The sequence below is a fragment of the Cebus imitator genome, unplaced genomic scaffold (assembly GCF_001604975.1).
Source record: "Cebus imitator isolate Cc_AM_T3 unplaced genomic scaffold, Cebus_imitator-1.0 Scaffold177, whole genome shotgun sequence".
In the NCBI taxonomy this organism is placed as follows: Eukaryota; Metazoa; Chordata; class Mammalia; order Primates; family Cebidae; genus Cebus; species Cebus imitator.
The window spans coordinates 700,240-722,640 of record NW_016107492.1 but is presented as its reverse complement, the minus strand read 5'-3'; the positions used below and the strand labels follow the sequence as shown (position 1 = coordinate 722,640).

At 37.4% G+C, this 22,401-nt stretch overlaps 1 protein-coding gene across 5 annotated transcripts in view; it reads right to left on the bottom strand.

Annotated features, from left to right (window-relative positions):
* Positions 1 to 22,401, bottom strand: part of FAM13A (family with sequence similarity 13 member A) — a 390,503-nt gene that overhangs the window by 116,421 nt on the left and 251,681 nt on the right. For all 5 annotated transcript variants that reach the window (XM_017545084.2, XM_017545082.2, XM_017545085.2 and 2 more), the window contains one exon: positions 485 to 648. In XM_017545084.2, the coding sequence (XP_017400573.1) occupies positions 485 to 648 (164 nt within the window). The remainder of the gene's footprint in view (positions 1 to 484; positions 649 to 22,401) is intronic.

Genomic DNA, 22,401 nt, shown 5'->3' with positions numbered 1-22,401 from the left:
AAAAAAAAAAAAAAAAGAAAGAAAGAAAGAAAAGAAAATTGCAGTTCTTTTTCTTCAAGTGTACCAGAGAAGTCTGCTTTCAGTTATAATGTGGAACATAATGGTTAAAAAGCAATATTCAAAATTGGTTTGTGAGAGCTGGTTCTAGTGACAGCTTTAATCTCTAAATTGCAGATAATACCTTCCATTGAACACACTATGAAAAAGCATCCAAAAATAACAATTCAACATTAACTATGAGCCTGACATAACTTCTGTTGATTAAATCACTTGTTTCAATCCAGAAAACAAAACAACTAGAATGCTTCTGTGATAAGAACTATTAGTCAGAAGATTCTTAAAGCATAGAGTGAATTTTAAATATTTTTACTGATCTAAGTCCTGTTAACTCCAGTGGTAGATTAATGCAGAAACACCTATATATGTGGGCCTAAACATCAGAGCAGATCATACAACATGGACTGTGTAAAGAAAACATGCCAACCTTGATGCCAAGTTGGCACTATGAGCATCCTCTGTTGAATTCATGTCTTCCAAGCAGGATTTTCTACGACTCAGCCACAGGCTGAGCTGAGGAATGCCATCAGATAGCTCTGGTTGCAGTACTCTGTGGGCATGAATAGATCCCTCACTCCTGGACTTTGGGATCTACAAGAAAAAAGAGGGGTGGGGGAAAGCAAGATAAATGTTAATGTCTTTCAAATTAAGTTTTTGAAAAAGGACAATTTATTCCAATGTTGCAATAATCCAATTGATAACACCCCAGAAAAATATCAAGCTTAAAATGAAATTTAAAATACATATAAAAATTATATAGCATAGGGCACAGGGAAGGGGAGATACAAATATTTCCAAGGAGAACATTCAAACCTTCTATACCCCATGCCCTACTCAGACGGTTTCTATTCTGAGTGAAATCTTCCCCAGGCCCACCCCTCCTTAGAATAATCATTCTATGTAGTGAGAAATGGTGGGAGTATGTCAGACTGGCAACTTTGGTTGAAGGAAATAAAAAATAGTTGGAAAGAGACAGGAAGAAAAAGAGCTAAGAACCACTAGAATACAGAATGCCAATGTCTGAAAGGTATTCAGAAATATTTACTACCAATAAACAAAACATGAATCTGCTGATTTGTAGGGCAAAATAAGATTTGATAAATTTTTGTTTAAGTAATGAATAGGAAAAATACAAGCTTTTAGTTTTCTTTTATCTCTGAATGCATGGGCAACACATGTCCCCAGTGAATCCCGGGGTACTGACTTCTCAGACCATATCTAAAGTTATGCTCCCTGTAGCCCTCAAAATACCCTCATGTTCTCTTATCTTAGATCAGAATAAATTTGAATACAATCAATATTCTTTTCCTTTAAAATGTAAAAAACATTATGCCAGAATTGTAGGAAAAATGTGAAACCTCGGATCAATTGTATTTCATGTACTTGAAGCTTTTTCTTGTCTCTAGGATTTTTCCCATGCTTGTCCTTATGTCTGGAACGTCATGTGCTCATCATTGGCCCACTCAACTGCCTAAACCCAAACCAATCCTAACTTCCTTTGAGGCTGAGATAACTCCAGTGGACTTCAGGTCTCTCTCTCACCCAGGCTGGAGTACTGCAGTGGCATGATCTTGGCTCACTGCAACCTCCACCTCCTGGGTTCAAGTGATTCTCCTTCCTCAACCTCCTGAGTGGGTGGGATTATAGGCATGCACCACCAAGCCTGGTGGTGTATTTTTTTTTTTTTTTAATTTTTAATAGAGATGGGGTTTCACCATGTTGGCCTGGCTGGTCTAACTTGTGACCTCAAGTCTTCTGCCCACCTCGGCCTCCCAAAGTGCTGAGACTACGGGCTTGACCCATAGCACCTGGCCTTAACTTCAGGTCTTAATGACCTTTCCCAACTCTGAATTTCCATAACACCCTACCACATAGTCTACCCTTGATTACACATTGCCTGATACCTTAATCTGAGTTTTTGCATGTTTCTAGGTCAGATGGCCTCCGTGGGTTCTCAGCAGATAGAGATTATAGTCTCCTCCTATTATTATGTATCCCTTTCTCTCTCCTTCTTCTTATTATTAACATTTTTACCATAAAGTCTAGCAAAGTTTTGAGTCCATTAAGAAATATTTATTGTGAAACAATCCACTTGTCAACCACAAGGTATTCTTAAGACATTAACTATCCTGGAGGTTAGTAAAACAGATAATTTTTAAAAGCAATGTGTGATTATGAATATAAATATTGAAGAAATTCATGTCTCTATGAAGATTACATTAAAATTATGTATAAATAATATATACAATTATGACTCATCAATTAAAATAGCATTAATTTACAAAACCAAAAAAACCCACATGCAAACAAAATACATGAGTATAATTTGTCAAAAAGGTAAACTTGGGACAGAGCAAAGTGAACACTCAATAAAACCTAGTTTTTATTATTACTGTCATGTAAAATTTGCCCAAATCTGATGACTGCCAATTAATTTTTCATGACATTTCTTTGTAGAGCATTCTTAAGCAAGGATAAAATCAGGAAAGCAAGGACAATTTTTGTTTAAATTATAAACTTACAAAAACACTTTTGTAGTCCATATTTGCCAAGGTTATCTTTTTATTGACAAAAATTATATATATTCATCCTGTACAACATGTTGTTCTAAAATATGCATGCACTATGGAACAGCTAAACAAATAATTAAAACATGCATTACCTCACATACTTTTTTGTGGTGAGAAAACTTAAAATCTACTCTCTTAGCAATTTTCAAGAATACAAAGAATACTTTGTAAAAAATATTAATAGCAAGAACATGAAGGTATAAATATACGCTATTATATATTTCATTAAGGAGCTCTTTTTGCATGTGATTATTTTTCATAAGAGTAGACATGAAAAATCAATTAAAAACACTGAAAATGCAGTAAGATTTCAAACTAATTAGCCAAAAATCTCACATTTAGACTTAGTTCCTTGCCCATATTAAAGCAAGCACAAGGTTGGTTGTTCGGAAACATTTCATAGTGTTAAAATAAGGAGACTGTTATGGTTAATATTGTGTCAACTTTATTGAAGGAAGAAAAGTATTGTGCCTGGGTGTGTCTATTAGGGTGTTGCCAAAAGAGATTAAAATCTGAGTTAGTGGACTGGGAGAAGCAGACCCACCCTCAGTCTGGGTTGGCACCATCCAAGCTGCCAGGGCAGCTAGGATAAAAGCAGGCAAAGGAACATGGAAGGACTAGACTGGCTGAGTTTTCTGGCCTCCATCTTTCTCCCATGCTAGATGCTTCCTGACCTCAAACATCAGACTCCAAGTTCTTAGCTCTTGGAGTTTTAGAATTACACCAGTGGTTTGCCAAGGGGCTCTTGGGCCTTTGGCCACAGACTGCACTGTCAGCGTCCCTACTTTTGAGGTTTTGGGACTTGGACTGGCTTCCTTGCTCCTCAGCTTGCAGACAGTCTATTGTGGGATCACCTTGTGATCATTTGAGTCAATTCTCCTAACAAACTCCTCTTCATATACACATCTGTCCTATTAGTTCTGTCCCTCTAGTGAACCCTAAAACAGAGACGTTTTAGGTTCAGTGATAATTTTGAGGCTCTGAATTCCATTTAGCCATTTATGTAAAGGTGAAATATTCTAGGGTAAAAAGGTAATATGCAGCTTATTCCATTCTGTCAGGTTACATTCAAATAGCCTTTATAATGAAAATCACCTAGAAGTCAGATACCAGAAACGACATCAGCTATATTTTGTCTAAGTGTATTTTTGTGATGATCTAAGCTCTAAAAAAATAAATAAATAAACATGACTGTCATTAACCATGAACTTTAAAATATAAACTCATTACTTATATATTAAAGTAATGTAAATATCTGAGCTTGTGTATAGAATGCGAAAATACCACAGGCAGTTGATGAGAGAATGGAATTTTTAGGAAAAATGTAGCTCTGTAACTCAGACTTCTAGAACTATAAAAGATACATGCACATTTTGAAGGCAATGAAAGTTTTCAAAGATGACTAATGCTATCTTCTTGAAGATGTAGCTTAGAGACTACATTTCCACTACAGAAATGACTATAGGAAAAATGAAAATAATGTGATATAATTTTAAAACCTGCTGTTTCACTGATGGTAATTAACTTTAGTTCGAATGTATTAACTTTGAGGAAAAGGAAAAGACCATTTTCTTCCCCTCAGGTGGAAGTGGGCTTCTCAGAAACACATGATTAAAGCAAAAACAAATTTATACTACTCTTGGCCTTTAAATGTAGGTAGAGAGGATAGTTTTATTTTGATGCTTTGGGTACCTATTTCAGATCTATATATTTTAGTATTGGTGTACACTAACTTGGAGGTAGTACTCATAGTTCCTTTCCATCACTGAATTATCTGAAAAGGAATATGGTACCAGTTAGCCAAGGCCAAGGAAACAGGAGGGCATGCTATTACAGTCATTACAATGTGGTGTTTAAAGCAGCCATTACAATGTGGTGGGTCTTCTCGTGCACAGCTGATTTTGTCTGGACACATTTTTGGTTGTCATGATGGGGATGACGGTGTACACTAGTGGAATCTAGTGGGCCCAGACCAGGCATGTGACTAATCCTTCCATGCACAGGACAGCCTGCCACACACACACAAAGAGCTATCTGGTTCAACATGTCAGTAGTCCTAAAGTTGAGAAACCCTGTTTTAGAGGGAACAGTAGGAAAAAAATCTGTATTAAGGCAACATCTCTCTTTACACACTTTTCTTTTGTTTCTGTCTTCTTTTTATGCCACTCGTACTTTAAGACATAATAAAACAAAACCAGCTGTAAGTTTTGCACAAGTGGGCTGAGGAGGCCATTTAGACCCACCTTGTCTTGGCAAGAGTTGCTAGTGGCTCCATGAGACTCAAGCAAGCCCTGATGGGCAGGGACTCCAAATCATGCCAACAGCTTTACTGTAATAAATGGAGTGAATGTGCTGGAGAGACCCACCTGCAGCCTCTCTCATAACATGTGGCTGAAGTAGGAAAATGGCCATGGATTGGGGATACAGACTGGGGAGGCCAGTTTTCTCTTTCCACTGTAGTTATAATTGATAGCCACTAGCTCACACCACACTTTCTTTCTTTTAGTCATTTCATTTATTTGGTCATTTAGGTACTTTTGTACTTGAAGGCAAAAACTATAAAATACCCCAGACCACCTATAATAAATACTTTGCTCATAAGAATTGTGCCATTGGTTATTTGAGATAAAGATCTATGTGTATGTTGTGTGATTTATGTGTACAACTAAAACACAAACAATTCCAGGAATCTCAAAAAAAGCACATTCCATGCATGTATTTGCAGGTGTGCAGTAGCTCTAGTTGTGGCATTTTTTAAGGAACATTAGTGTTTAAGATGCCATGAGAATAAAAACAAAGTAATATTCTTTGAGACAGTAAAATTAGAAAACATTCTCTTAAACCCTGGTGCTGTTGCTGTTATAGTTAATAATTACCGAGCACTTATTCTGGTTCCAAGAGGTTTACATAAACCAGCCCATTTAATTCTCACAATCAACCAAGGAGTCAGGAGCTGTAATTATTATCATTTGAAAAATGAGGAAACTGAGGCACAAAAAATTTGATTTGTTCCAATGAGTAGATGGCAGAGTTAACATCGGAATCCAAATAGGCCTCAGTACCTGTCTTAATCACTAGTCTATATACTTGGTTACATGTCACATGTTGGAATTGGAAGAATAAATGGCATTTAAAATGGAAGTCATATTACCTACCACGATGCAACCATTTTTAAAAATCTTTTTTGGTTATTAGAAGTTAAAATTTTCATTTCTTTAAATTTATTTCTCTGGTACCTACTGAAGCATTCTACAATTATAGCCTTGGGGGAAAAATTGAATTTGAGGACAAAACTAGATGGAAGATATGTTCATCATATTTTTATTTATAATAGAATGAAAATGTAAGCATTCTAAGTAATTACTATCACGGGTAAATTATGGCATATCCACATGTAAAGGATTACTCAGCCATTCAAATACTTACAAAGTTTTAAATAAGACAATAAAGAACTTTTTATGACATATAAGATGAGCCAGGTTGGCAAGTAAAAAAACACATAGGGAGGTGGATATATACCTCCAATAAAACAAGGATCATCATACTTAAAATACACAATAATTTGTTTTGAAAGTCAAAAAAATTGTCACAGTCAACACTAAAAATATTTTAAGATGGTCTCATCTTTAATAATTGAATAAGAAACTCATCACCAAAAAAAATTATGTGATACTAGGCATAAATTTACCCTGATAAATTTATGTGACTGAAAATATAAAAGACAAAAAAGACATTAAAATATCATGCCTCAATCTTAATTTTTTACATTGCCCTCATATAACTGTGATGATACAATAGTAAGCTATAAGTATAGGCTCTCTGCTTCATGGGAGAGTACAGAGTACAAATTATCTGCCATGCTAAGTGGATATGAAGCAGGAGGGAATTCATTTACTGGACAGCTTCTTTTCCTTTGTGTAGGGGTAGAAGGTTTCTCCACTTCTAAGTTTCTTCCAAGAAAAGTAACGTGCTTATGAGTCAACTGGAGGAAAATTTAAAATAATAATTTAGTAAGCTATTATGAGACAGCATTGTTAGTAAGGATTTTTTAAAAGCTGGAGCATAATAAACTGATATTTTATCTTAGGAGTCACCCTAAGCACTGTTCAGTTGCACTTGTATTTTGAAAGTACAAAAACTCTTAAGTGTGAACCAGGCATGGTGGCTCACACCTGTAATCCCAGCACTTTGGGAGGCCAAGATAGGGGGACTGCTTTAGATCAAATGGTCAAGACCAGCCTCAGGAACATAGTGAGACCCTGTCTCTACAAAATAATTAGAAAAAAAAAAAAAAAAAGCCAGGCTTTGTGGTGTCCACCTTTTGTCCCAGCGACTTGGGAGGCTGAGGTGGCAGGACAGCTTGAGCCCAGGAGGTTGAGGCTGCAGTTAACTGTGATCATGCCACTGCACTCTCGACTGCGTGAGAGTGAGACCCTGTCTCAACATCTCTTGCTCCAAAAAAAAAAAAAAAAGAAAGAAAGAAAAAGAAAAGAGAAAGATAAAGAAGAAAAAAGACCCAAACTCTGTGTTCTTTTCATGGACTCTTCTTTATCAGGTACTTTGAGAAGTGATTAGGAAATGGCAGGAAATTATACTCAAGGCTCATGATTATAAAAGATTGAGATAGAAGGATAAAAGGAGTATCACTAATTTCTAACATTCAGACTTTCTAAAGAAAGTTCACCCATCCTCTTCATTATCTTTGGCCTTTTCTCTCCTCCACCTGTCACTTGTATGGAAGACAGCAAATCTTCTTAACTCTCTTTCACGTTTGTTAAACTCATAATCTTCATAAGAAGAAATGTGAAATTAACAAAGTGCCAGAAAAGAGAAGCTTAGTTCTGAATTTGCAAAAAAAAAAAAGCAAAGATACACAGTTTTAATTTAAAGGCCACAAAAACTCCAAGACAGAAAAAAGCCTTTGTTTTTGCTTAAAAAATGCATCATTTAGATTTCCAAAGAAGAGATTTGCTTACTAAACTGCTGCTACTCTCCTCATAATTTAATGAATCTCTCCTGTGCCAGCCATAGTGCTAGCTAATTAATGCTCCAGGTTTTTTTTTTTTTTTTTCTGAGAAAATTATTAACATGTTTTAGGGAATATATATTTTTAGGAAGAGAGCAGTTTCTTACGCATGCTTATCTTGTTTTATAATAGTAAAAATGAGACAATGTTAAACAGAGTTATAACTAATTAAAATATCATCTTAATCCAAGTTTTAGAGCAAGTCTGTATTTCAGCATAACTCAATTTAACTTTGTTAGAAAAATCACTCATATATGAGAAAAAAGAAATTTTATACTTTAAAAAAAAAGTTTATCTTGAGGCTGAGCGTGGTGGCTCATGCCTGTAATCCCAGCACTTTGGGAGGTCGAGGCAGGCGGATCACTTGAAGCCAGGAGTTTGAGACCAGCCTGGCCAACATGGTGAAACCCCTTCTGTACTAAAAATACAAAAATTAGTCATGTGTGGTGGTGCATGCCTGCAATACCAGCAACTCAAAGGCTGAGGCAGGAGAATTGCTTGAACCCAGGAGGTGGAGGTTGCAGTGAATGAAGATCACACCTGTCCACTCCAGCCTAGGCAACAGAGTGAGACTCTGTCTCAGGAAAAAAAAAAAAAAAAAGCTTATCTTGAAATATAAGAGATCAAATCAAGTGCAGGTTCACAGTGTGGCCCAAGCAAGTAATACCCCTTAGTTCTTTGATTTCCTCAACTCTGCCCCTCTCACCTCCTCTCTCTTCTGCAAACTGGAAAGTGCCATTCCAGCAGAAATGTTTGTTGGGTTTTATTAACCACTATAGCCCTGCCTCACAGAATAGCACTTAGCAAGCAGTAGGTGACCATTAAACGTTTGTATAATGAATAAGAAACTAAATGATATCATCTACTTTCTTCCTAAAAACATTGAAATGTTATCAGCTGATATTATAAAACACGTTAATTCTACTGCGTAAACATTGCTTTTATTTTAGAACTTTCATTTATATTCAGTTTCAAAATCTGTCACTTAAAAACAGTTATGGTACAGAGATCACAAGTGTCTGAATTTACAGAGCATACGAATTATTAATGCAAGACAATGAGTCAAGAAACAACATTGGCTTTAACTATATGGCCCCCTGGTAGAGCCATCTGTCCTGAGACTTGGATTCAAGGAAGTCTCACCTTTTAGAAGCTGCTCAGGTAAATCTGTATGTGGTAGTAGGATGAGGTTCCTTATTAATTTTGACACAGTTCCATCTGCTATTTTACAAAATTATTTGTTCAATTATCTGACTTTAGGTCTTTTACCAGGAAAAACTTGGGGGGCTAAAAGTAATCGTTTAAACTGAGCAGTGTAGAATTAAGGTAGAAGAATAACAAATTTTCATTCTCTTAGTTACATAAAATTTTGCTATAAAACATTTCATTTTGTATATTAATGTTCACAGCTTAATTATCCGCGGTAGCCAAAAAGTAGAAACAACTCAAATGTTCATCAACTGATGTATAGATAAGCAAAATGTGGTGCATCTGTAGCATGGAACATTATCAGTCATAAAGGAGTGAAGCTCTGATACATGACAGAGCAAAGAATCCTGAAAACATTATGCCAAGTGAAAGAAGGCGGAAACAAAAGGACACATATTGTATAATTCCACTCCCAGGAAATGCCTAGAACATGCAACTCTAGAGAGACAAAAAATAGATTAGTGGCTGCCAGGGGATGGAGGATGGGAAGTAATTGCAAATGGGTTTGGGGTTTCTTTTGGGAATAATGAAATGTTCCGGAATTAGATATGATTAATGTTTACACAACTTGGTAAATATAGGAGAAACCACTGAATTGTAACCTTAAAAGAGTCAGTGTTACAGTATTAAATTATATCTCAATAAAGCTGTTACAACAAAGAGGAAGGAGAGATCGAGTGTGTCAAATGCCGCTGACAGGGCGAATAATGACATCTGAGAACTGACCACTGAATTTAGCAATGTGCTGTTTCATTTTGTAGTAGGGATTGATTAGACTGGGCTCCAGGCAAAAGAAGAGGAAGTGAAAACAGAGAGCTTAAATAATTCTTTTTTCGTTTTTTGTGTTCTTTCTCCATTTTAGAAGGAGAGCTTATATAATTCGTTTGAGCAGTTCTGCTGTGAAGAATAGCAAAGAGGTGATTGCTAAAGAGGGCTAAGGAGTCAAAGGAGAATTATTTTTCTTTTCAAATAAGATGGACAAATTACAGCATATTTCTATGCAAATAGGAATGATTCAGTAGACAGACATCAAACTGATGACCCAGGAGAGGAGGAGGAAGGAGGAAAAATTGGGGGAGATAGTTCCTAAGTGTGTGTGAGTGGATGGGATCATGCACATGGGAGGGCCAATCTCAGGACCAAGTGCAGCCAGTCGGGGAGATGGGAAGGAAGAAGGACAAACACCGTGGCCCAGAGGCATGCGGTGGAGGGATATGAGGGTGGGAGCAGGTGGATGCTGTCTCTTGATGTTCTCAGTGAAACAGCAAATGAGGTCATCCGCGGAGTGTGAAAGGATGAAGGAAGTGACATTGGAGGCATAAGGGCCAAGAAGAAGGTATGAAGGAGTTGTTTACAAAAGAGGAAGCCTGAAGGACTTGAGGAGAAGGAGTAGGGACTGCCAGCATGAAGGCCCTTTTGAGGTTGAGAGTCAAGCCCTTAGGCTGGGACCTCAACTTAGTTGTGTGGGTTTCTCCAGCTGTATTCAGCTTCTAAGACAGGCAAAGAATGGGTATAGTGTTTTTAGAGGGGGCTGGGACTTTAAGGTGGCAGATACTATTAGTTGCTTTATTCTGGTGCTGTAATAGCTTGTTTACACATATTGTCCTTATTAGAGTGAGTCATTTCCAAGTGTGTCTTTTTCATTTTTGTATTTCTGGCCTGTAAGTCTTCAACACAGAATAGGCGAATAGTGAATATTCAAAATATTTTCCTTATAAAAACAAATTCAGTAATTCCTTTGTTGCATCTTTCCCCCTCCTTTGCTGCCTCAAACAAACAGCTGTCAAATCCTTTGGACCAATGTACTTGTAAATTATATATTGTAAAACTATAACTAGTTTTTCCTTACAGCTTTCTTTATATTTAAGTGGAGCAAAAATAATATGTTCAAAAAATAATTGCATTCCATTTTTCTGAGTACTAATTAAATAAGTTTATCAAAGCACTAATCAAACATGAAAACAGCTTTTGATAACATGATTAATGTGTTCGTAAAAATATTACCTCACTCTTCTAGCCTAAATATTATGGGGAAAAATTAAGCAGGTCAGATTTCTCCCAAGAATGAGCATTAATGCCTCAGGGAAGGAGGAGAATACTCAGGATTCTGTGCTGTAAGACTTAAACTGTTCAGCAGTAGTTGACCTGCTGCTTCTGGAAAACTTCTAGAAGTCATTCTTTCATCTATGATTGTGAATAGTAAGTACGACAATCATCTGGTGATCTGATATATCCACAAGTGAAGGTACATTTGGGTTGGGGGGAAGAAGCAACTCCCACATTCCCTCAGTAATAGTGAAGGGACGTGGCATTGAAAGCTCCTTCTGAAGGTGCTGTTTGGGCAGCAGGGCAGCACATTTGTATCTGTGTGTACTTGTGAATGTGTATTGTGAGCACAACTGCCAAAAAATAATTAAAGGGATAAAACAAATGCCATTTATTCATAATCCAAACTTTCTTTTAATGTAGGCCCTACTGTAAACAAGGGAAGCTGATGGAATGTTTTGCACTCCTTTTGCCAAACTCTGAGACTAATGAACCCTGTCCTCAAAACCAGGTGGAAATTGTAAGACCAGGAGTCAGTGGGGTTTCCACCACTAGGGCGCTGCTCATTGTGACAAAGCCATGAGGCATTACCAGGAAGAAACTGGCTTTAAAATCTCTTTTTCTCTGTTGCCAGCTGCATGATGTGGAATAAGTCCCTTAACTTCTCTGAGGCTCAGTTGCCTCATCTATATAATGAAAAATCTATACCTCACAAGTTATTATAAAAATTAAATGACATCTTTGGGAGGCCGGGGTGGGTGGATCACCTGAGGTTAGGAATTTGTGACCAGCCTGGTCAACTTGGCAAAATGCTGTCTCTACTAAAAATACAAAAATTAGCTGGGCATGGTTGCACATGCTTGTAATCCAAGCTACTTGGAAGGCTAAGGTGGGAGAATTGCTTGAATCCAGGAGGTGGAGGTTGCAACGAGCCAAGATGACACCACTGCACTCTAGCCTGGGCAACAGAGTAAGACTCCATCTCAAAAAAAAAAAAAAATTAAAAGAAATAATCCATGTATCATTAGTGCCTGGAATAGACTGGGCACATAATAAATGACAGAAGAGTTATTAATTTTCATAATAAAAATAATAGAAGACAGTAGAACTTAGGAAGACAAGTCATTATCAAACTATCCTAGTGGTTTAATCTTAAATAGCATTCTTCAAATTCAACAATTCAATTCAATTCAATAAGCATTTGCCAAATGACTATGACATGCTGAGCCTTGGACTAGGCCCTGACATCACTAAAGATGCTGGCTATATTTTTAAAGTAGTAGTCTAGCAGGTAAACAGGCACACGGACTCCCACCTCTAGTAATAAGCATAACTGCAATAATAGCTAACTGTTGAGTGCTTACTATATGGTAGGCATAATATTTAAACATCTACCTATTCGCATTTTCAATTTTAAAAACCCTATGAAACAGGTACTATTATTTCCATTTTAAAGATGGGAGAACAGAGATACTGAAAATTTAAGGAGCCTGCTCAAAGTCACGCAGATAGAAAGTAATGAGTCCAGGATTTGAGTTACGGCAATCTGATAACAGAAGCAGCATTCTTAACTACTTTGTCACACTATCTCTTATGTTTTTAAAAACATTCAAAAGCAACAGATAGTTACTGGGCACTTGCTACCTGTGAGGTACTAAAGATAGAAGAGAGAATAAATTAGACTTGATTTCTGCACTCTAGAGTTTGTAGTATAATGGGGAAGACAAATATTAATCATATAATTGCATGAACATATGAGCTATGACAAATGTTAGGAAAAACTTATAAGTGTTAAATAATGAATGTTTAATGTATTTTTATATAATGTATATATACTAAAAATGTTTTGTAGAGTAAAATGGGATATATTTAATTGCTATATAAGATTTACTTTATTTATACCTGTGTTTTATTTGTTATATATACAATGTTACTTGAATACACATAAGGCACACGACTAATTCTGCCATAGGCAGATAGAGGTGAGGAAGGAAGGCTTCCAGATAATGACAACAGCTGGAGCAAAGGCATAAAATAAGAAATCTGAAATGACTGGGCATGGACGGGAATAAAGAGATGGTGGCAAGAGCTGAGACTAAAGGGCTGGTTTGGACTCAGGTTGTTAAAGGCAGTATATACCATGCTAAAGGGTTTGACCTTTATTCGGTATTCAGCAGGCAACAACGCATTTTATGACAGTTATTATGTCCATGACGTGGAGAAAAAACTAGGGCCAGTTTATGGACTGAAATTTGCCCAAACACTAATCTTTGTTGACAAAACATAAGGCTCTGGATTACATACATACTTTTCATCCTGCATCTTTGATGCTCACTAAAGAGATCTTATGCAATGGACAATTATTAGTTGCCTTCTCAGTGCTCATGTCCCTCCTTCTTCTGTCCCTATGCCCCCCCATTAGTGTACACGTATTATGAACCAGTTTTTTAACGTGTAAAAATAAATAAATAAACAATAATACAATTTATAAGGAAGTTTGGGTAAATCCATGAGTTGCTAGGCTAGTGAGCAGTATATCATTCTACATAAATATAATCATTAAGAAAGACTTCTGACCGAGATATCATGGGAAAAAAAAAAAAAAGGTTTTCTTTCCTTTTTTCCTCATTTAGCCAAAAAGATGGGCATGACAAATATATATATATATATTTAAAAACATTCAATAGTAACAGACCAAATATGTATATATTTGGTCTTAGTCCCTGGTTCCTGATATAAGATCTTCTAAAACCCTTGGACTGTGCAGTGATGAGTGTCTTTTCACATATTAATGATATGATTTGAGGCTGAAAACCCTAGAGAGCTTCAGGATGGGGGCTGGTTGCCAGGGGAACTAACCATGTGATTAGAAGGTGGGAAATTTTAGCCTCTAGGAAGGGGAAAGGGGCTGGAGATTGAATTCAATTACCAATGGCCAGTGATTTAATCAATTGTGCCCACCTAGTGGAGCCTCCATAAAAAGTGTAAACAATGGGGTTTTGAGAGTTCCAGGTTAGTGAATACGTGGAATTGCTGCAAGGGTGGTGTGCCCAGAGAGGGCATCGAAGCTCTGTGCTCTCCTCCATGCCGTGTCCTAAGCATCTCTTTCATTTTGGTGTTCCTGAGTTGTATCCTTTATAATAAACTGGTAAACATAGGTAAAGTGCTTTTCTAAGTTCTATGAACTGTTCTAGAAAATTATCAAACCTGAGGTTGGAGTTATGGAACCCCTGATTGCTGGCCAGTTTGTCAGAAGTACAAGTCATAACCTGGGACTTACATCTGAAATTGGGACAGTCCTGTGGCATTTCATTTGCAGGGTCTACGCTAACGCTAGGCAGTCAGTGCCAAAATAGAGTTAAATTTGTCAGACACCCAGTTCATGTCTGCAGATAATTGGAGAATTGCTTGGTATGCAAAACTTACACATTTGGTGTCAGAAGTGTTGAGAAGATGTAGAAAGAAAAACAGTTCTTTTTTTTTTTTTTTTTTAATGGGATAAAGGGATGTGAGCTTCCTGACAACAAGATGAATTAATAAGGGCCTGGACAGAGTCATTAGGGTAAGTTTCCAGTTAAAGGATTTAACATGAAGTGGAGAACAAACAAGTTCAAATTCAAATTTTCATGATCTTCTCAGAATCCAAACTGTAAATTTGAAGAAGATAATCAAACAGAGTTGTCTTTAAGATCAAGAAGTAAACACAAAATTGGAATGTATTGCGATAATAGAATTCAAGAGGAAGAATAAATCATTCATTCATTCATTCAACAAGCTACATGTGTCAGGCAATATATTAGAATCTAGATATGCAAAGGTGAACACCTTGCAACCTTATTCTGAAAGAGCTTATGCTCTACTGAGAGAAAGAGAAGTAGTCAAAGGAATGCTATGTCGACGTGGGACACAATAGAAGTGATCATTTCCAATCAAGGAGAAGGATAACAGGAAATGCTCCCAAGAGTCATTTACAAGATTAGTGTTTGTAGGTAGATGTGGATGTTGGTGGAACTTCAAATAAATTTATTTAAACCTTCTCTAAATAAAACCTTTCTTTCAGAGTTATTAACTCAAGATGATTACTAGCCTTTCATTGTGTTTGTGATCTTTTCACAAGGAGTTATCTATGTTTCTGTACTCTGATTTATGAGCTTGTGCTATTTTTAATAGTGTTTTTCTTTAGAAAAATGTCCTTTTCTCTGTCCTCTGTCATTTATAAGTGTAAGTAGTCAAACTGAAAGGTGAACTACTAAATCTGCAGGCATAAAACCTATACATAGTATATTCTCCCAAATATATCTAGCTATTAAGTGACTACAGAGCATCACGGGGTATTTCAAATGAGTAATCAACAACGTGTGGTAAATATCAGAAAAAATTTTCACCTACAGGCACTCTAAGAGGAAAAATAATCTATGAAAAAATATAATTGTATTCTTTGGGACATATTTACCTGGAATAAGCAAATATGAGTCAAAAACAAAATAAAAGCAGAAAAAACACTGATAAAAATTATAGTAAACTTTTAAAAATTTATTTTTCCTATTTATATCGTCTGCTATTATTCTTGCCTTAGCCTCTATTTCAGGAGAAGCCATATTGAGAAACGATTCACTCTAAAAGTGACTCATTAGATGAAAAGGTAAAGGAAGACACAGTGTGCTTTCTTAATTAAAGGGATTTTAAGTATTGTGCTGGTCTGTTAGGCAAAATTATTTAAAAAGAGAAAATTATTAAACAACAAGGAATATAAATTTGAAGTAAAATAAATTCATCTGCTTGCAGATAGTCAATAGTTTATACCTTATAGTTAATATGTACGTTGTAAAATGACAATATAATTATAAAATAGGCTCAAAAGAATACAGAAAAATTTCAACCATGTAAGTTTTGAGTTTTAGTGTCTGATAATGGTAATAGCAAAACATGAGACTGAGTAGTGATGATAAAAACTCAGATGTTTACATCAATCTACGGCATTATGCTCCTACATTAGGAGTTGGCAGACATTTTCTGTAAAGGGCCAGACAGTAAATATTTAGGCTTCATGGATTATATGGTCTCTGTTGCAACTACTCAGCTCTGCTGTGGCAGCATGAAGCCATAGACGATATGTAAACAAGCGGGCATGGCTGTGTTCCTACAAAACTATTGACAAAAAGAGATGGTAGGCTGGATTTGGCCTGTGGGCCACTTTGTGGTCACCCAAATTCTAACACCATTTTTTTCAACTTTTTCCTTTGTCCTCCTGTTTTTTTGTTTTGTTTTGTTTTTGTTTTTTCTTTTGAGATGGAGTCTCACTGTGTTGCCCAGGCTGGAGTGCAATGGCGCGATCTTGGCTCACTGCAACCTCCGCCTCCCGGGTTCAAGTGATTCTCATGCCTTAGTCTCCCAAGCAGCTGGGATTACAGAAGCATGCCACCATCCTCTGCTAATTTTTATATTTTTAGTAGAGACAGAGTTTTGCCATGTTGGTCAGGCTGTTCTAGAACTCCTGGCCTTAAGTAATCCACCTGTCTTGGCCTCCCAAAGTGCTGGAATTACAGGCGTGAGACACCGCACATGGCCCTTTCATTTCTATTTTTATGAGTAGTCACATAATCATCAAAGGGCCAAGCTTGTGCATAAAATTTTATATTTATTTTAAATTATTAAATCTGACCCAACTGTATTTACATAACTAAATTTTCAAACATAATTATGCATAGTCCAGGATACAAAAAAAAAATCCTCAATTCCCATGGAAATCAAGAACATTTTATATCATAATCAAGGAGATACCAATCCACACCTGTGGTATAGGTAAATATTTAAGGCTGATAGTGGCCTATGCCTGAGAGTTTGTAGAGCCGTTGGAACCTCCATACTTCACTGGTGAAAATACCGCTAAATAGAACGTTTTAGAGAGAAATATGGCAACACATACACTTATTGAAAATGTGTAGAGACCTTAATATTTCACTCTTACCTACATACCCTGATGAAATGTTAATTTAAAAAAAAATTTTTTTTTTTTTTTGAGACAAAGTCTCGCTCTGTCGCCAGGTGCCAGGCTGGAGTGCAGTGGCGTGATCTCGACTCACTGCAACCTCCGCCTCCCGGGTTCAAGCAATTCTCCTGCCTCAGCCTCCCAAGTAGCTGGGACTACAGGCACGCACCACTATGCCCAGCTAATTTTTGTATTTTTTTTAGGAGAGACAGGGTTTCATCATGTTGGCCAGGATGGTCTTGATCTCTTGACCTCGTGATCTGCCCGCTTCTAACATTTTTTTATAATTAAAAAGTTGAACATAATCTAAATATGGAGAAAGGGTAAATACATGTATCATAGAATAGAATATCATAAAGCAGTTAGGTTAATACACAGTAGATTCTCATCATGTGTGGTAGTTATATTCTGTAAAGTTGCCATGAACAACAAATTAGTAAATACTGAATCATTGCCCCTAGAGGGAATATAGGTTCCTGTGAGCCTCTGGTCACATTTTTCTAAACCGATCAAGACATAATGTTGTTTTATGTCTTTCTGTGTTTAAAGACACCTTACTTAATATATTTATTGGCTTATTAACACCAAACTAACAACTAACGGTGCTGTAACTCACACCTGAACAAAGCTTATCTAATATACCTATTCTCCACTTATTCTCCAGAAGGCACATCACAGCCTTCCTGTGCTTTAGAAACATTAGACAACCTGTCAGCATATAATTGGGAACCATTTTAAAGAGGAAAATTATGAACAGAAAGCACAACATGTAAAAAACATGACTAAATAGAACACGAAAAGCACACCTGTTTACAGGATGACAGCTGAAATAAAAAGGCAGGTCATCACCTTTTTTGACCTCATCTGAGACTATGCATTTCTCATTACTTGAATTTTTTGCCTCCTGGCATGTTCAAAAATGACTGCAAAAGCACTGTAAGTACTGACTTTGGGGTTACCAATACATTTGAGTGAGTAGACAAATTCACAAATACAGAATCCACAAATAATGAGGACTACTGTACTATATCTTACATGTTTCAACATAGATCTACCTTAAAAACACTGAGGGGATGTGAAGCAAGTTGGAGAAGGATATGGATAGTATGATAATTTAACAAATTTATATATAATTTCAGGGATATGTGCACATGTGATAGAAATATAAAAATATTTAGGGAAATGGTAGATACCAACTTTAGGATACGGGGATGTAGGGGGAAGAAAAACTAACCACAACAGTTAATTGAAAAGGTAAGTGGTGGCTCAAAGGGCAGCATGCAACAGAAATTTTATTAAAAGCTATAAATGCTTTTTGAAACTTCAAAGAAAATAATTACATTTTATTATACCAAAACCCACTTCTAAAGTTTCCAAACTGAGAAGGTAAGATTGATTTTGCCAAGGATGTTAAAATATCAATATTAAACTTGTCTCTGTTTTCTGATCTTGGAAAAAGGATGATCTGCAGGCAATCTTTCATTTTTGCTAATTCCTTTTTTTTTTTTTTGAGATGGAGTTTCACTCTTGTCTCCCAGGCTGGAGTGTACTGGTGCGTTCTTGGCCCACTGCAACCTCTGATTCCTGGGTTCAAGCGATTCTCCTGCCTCAAACTCCCGAGTAGCTGGGATTCCAGGCATATTTTTATTTTCATATTTTTAGTAGAGACAGGGTTTTACCATATTGGTCAGGATGGTCTCAATCTCTTCACCTGTGATCCACTTGCCTTGGCCTCCCAAAGTGCTGGGATTACAGGAGTGAGCCAATAAGCCCAGTCCATTTTTGCTAATTTCTTTTTTTTTAAAATTGTACTTCAGATTCTGAGGTACACACGCAGATCATGCAAGACTGTTGCATAGGTACATTCATGGCAAGGTGGTTTGTTGCCACCAACCCCTGTCACCTATACTTGACATTTCTCCCCACGTTATTCCTCCCCCACCGTCCCTCTCACTATCCCTCATGTAGCCACCCCCAATGGATCCCAGTGTGTGATGCTCCCCTCTTTGTGTCCAAGTGTTCTCATTGTTCAACACCCACCTATGAGTGAGAACATGCAGTGTTTGATTTTCTGTTCTTGTGTCAGTTTGCTGAGAATGATGGTTTCCAGCTTCATCCATGTCCCTACAAAGGACACACAAACTCATTGTTTTTTATGGCTGCAGAGTATTTCATGGTGTATATGTGCCACATTTTCTTTTTCAAGTCTATCATTGATGGGCATTGGGGTTGGTTCCAAGTCTTTTCTACTGTAAACAGTGCCACAATGAACATATGTGTGCATGTGTCTTTATAAAAGAACAATTTATAGTCCTTTGGGTATATACCCAGTAATGGTATTGGTGGTTCAAATGGAATTTCTATTTCTAGGTCCTTGAGGAATCACTAAACTGTTTTCCACAATGGTTGAACTAATTTACACTCCCATCAACAGTGTAAAAGTCATCCTGTTTTTCCACATCCTCTCCAGGATCTGTTGTCTCCAGACTTTTTAATGATCGCCATTCTAACTGGCGTGAGGTGGTATCTCAATGTGGTTTTGATTTGCATTTCTCTAATGACCAGTGATGGTGAGCATTTTTTCATATGTTTGTTGGCTTTGTATATATATGTCTTCTTTGGAAAAGTGTCTGTTCATATCCTTCACCCACTTTTGGATGGGTTTGTTTTTTTCTTGTAAATTTGTTTTAGTTCTTTGTAGATTCTGGATATTAGCCCTTTGTCAGATGGGTAGCTTGCAAAAATTTTTTCCCATTCTGTTTGTTGCTAGTTCACTCTAATGATTGTTTCTTTTGCTGTACAGAAGCTCTGAAGTTTAATTAGATCCCATTTGTCTATTTTGGCTTTTGTTGCCATTGCTTTTGGTGTTTTAGTCATGAAGTCCTTGCCTATGCCTATGTCCTGAATGGTTTTGCCTAGGTTTTCTTCTAGGGTTTTTATGGTGTTAGGCCTTTTGCTTAACTCCTTAATTCATCTGGAGTTAATTTTAGTGTAAAGTGTCAGGAAGGGGTCTATATCAGTGTCTCCAAGTGAGGCACCAGTTTTGTTTTAAAGGGAGTTGTTGGACAGCGGGATTAACCCCCAAAAAAGGCAGCAAAAGCAGCCCAAAGGCATCCAGCTGAGGCAAGGTGGGGCACAGACCCACCTGGAAAGTGTATCAGGCTTGGAGGATCAGGGGGGCATCACCTCCTTGGTTCTCTGAACCAGATACAGCAGTTCACTCCAAGACTTTGGCAGCACACAGACCAGGAAAACACCACCTTGCTGAGAATCACCTGGAATTGCAGACCTGGGTGACAGCCCAGGCTGGCAGCCCCAGCCAGACTGGTGCCTTGTTAGCACAGACCAGGGCAGAGATTTGAACTACCGAGAAAGCTTGCAAAAAGGAACTGCCCATCTCACAGAAGGGAGAGTTGAAAGTGGGAGGGAGAAACCACCAAACAGGCCTCCCTCCCACAAGATCCAGCAACTGGAGTCCCTCTCCTGGGAGAGTTTTGCAGTTAACACATCCTCCATCGGGAACAGCAGGCTCCGCAGAGGGAAAGAGCCCACCACTGGGAAGGTGACACTAACCCTACCAGTAGGAAAACCAGGCAAAGAATAAACAGCAGCCTAGCTGAGACAGAGGCAGCCCAGCAGCACCTCCACAGGCAGACAATGGACAGACTGTCTCAAGTGGCATATTGACACCTGCATTTAAAAAAACAAAGCCTCACACAGGAGAAATAACCTCAACTTTAACGGAAAGGATATACACTCAGAAAAGATGGGAAGAAATCAGTGCAAAAAGGATGAAAGCATCAAAGTCCAGAATGCCTCTCCTTCCCAGAGAGACCACAACAACTCACCAGCATGGCAACAAAGAAGATTAGAAAACGATTTTGACAAGCTGACATTAGCAGGCTTCAGAAAATGAGTAATAACAAACTCCTCTGAGCTAAAAGAACATATTCTAACCCAATGCAAAGGAATTAAGACCCTTAAAAAAAGATTACATGAAATGCTATTTAGAATAACCAGCCTGGAGAAGAACATAAACGACTTGATGGAACTGAAAAACACAGCACAAGAACTTCACTAAGAATATACAAGTTTCAATAGCTAAATCAATCAAGCAGAAGAAAGGGTATTAGAGATCGAAGATCAGCTCAACAAAATAAAAAGAGAAGGCAAGAAAGGAGAAAAAAGAGTGGAAAAAAAATGAACAAAGCCTCCCAGAAATACGGGATTATGTGAAAAGACCTAATCTACACTTGATTGGTGTACCTGAAGAGGATGGGGAAAATGAATCCAAGCTGGAAAACACTCTTCAAAATATTATCCAGGAGAACTTCCCTCACCTAGCAAAGCAGGCCAACATTCAAGTTCAGGAAATACAAAGAACACAGCAGAAATACTCCTCAAGAAGAGCAACCCCAAGTCACATAATTGTCAGATTCACCAGGGTTGAAATGAAGGAAAAAATGCTAAGGGCAGCCAGAGAGAAAGGTTGGGTCATCCATAAAGGGAAGCCCATCAGACTCACAGCAGATCTCTCAGCAGAAACCCTACAAGCCAGAAGAGAGTGGGGACCAATATTCAACATCCTTAAAGAAAAGAACTTTCAACCCAGAATTTCATATCCAGCCAAACTAAGCTTCATAAGTCAAGGAGAAATAAAATCCTTTACGGACAAGCAATTAAAGAGAGATTTTGTCGCCACCAGACCTGCTCAGCAAGAGCTCCTGAAGGAAGCACTAAACACAGAAAAGAACATCTAGTATCAGCCACTGCAAAAACAAACCAAATGGTGAAGACCAACGATGAAATGAGGAAACTGCGTCAACCAACGGGCAAAACAAACAACCAGTGACAAAATGGCAGGATCAAATTCACACATACAATATTAACATTAAATATAAATAGCCTAAATGCCCCAATCAAAAGAAACAGACTGACAAACTGGGTAAAAAAATCAAAACCCATTGGTGTGCTATATTCAGGAGACCCATCTCACACACAAAGACACACATAGACTCAAAATGGAGGGATGGAAGAAGATCTACCAAGCAAATGAAGAGCAAAAAAAGCAGGAGTTACAATTTTAGTCTCTGATAAAATCGACTTAAAACAAAAAAGATCAGAAGAGACAAAGGACACTAAATAATGGTGAAAGGATCAATATAACAAGAGCTAACTATCCTAAATATATATATACCCAATACAGGAGAGCCCAGATACATAAAGCAAGTCCTTAATGACCTACAAAGAGACTTAGACTCCCACACAATAATAGTGGGAGACTTTTAACACTCCACTGTCAACATTAGACAGATCAATGAGACAGAAAATCAACAAGAATACACAGAACCTGAAGGCAGAACTAGAACAAGTGGACCTAATAGACATCTACCAAACTCTCCACCCCACAGTCACGGAATATACATTCTTCTCAGCACCACAATGCACTTACTCTAAAACTGACCTTATAATTGGAAGTAAATCACTCCTCAGCAAATGCAAAA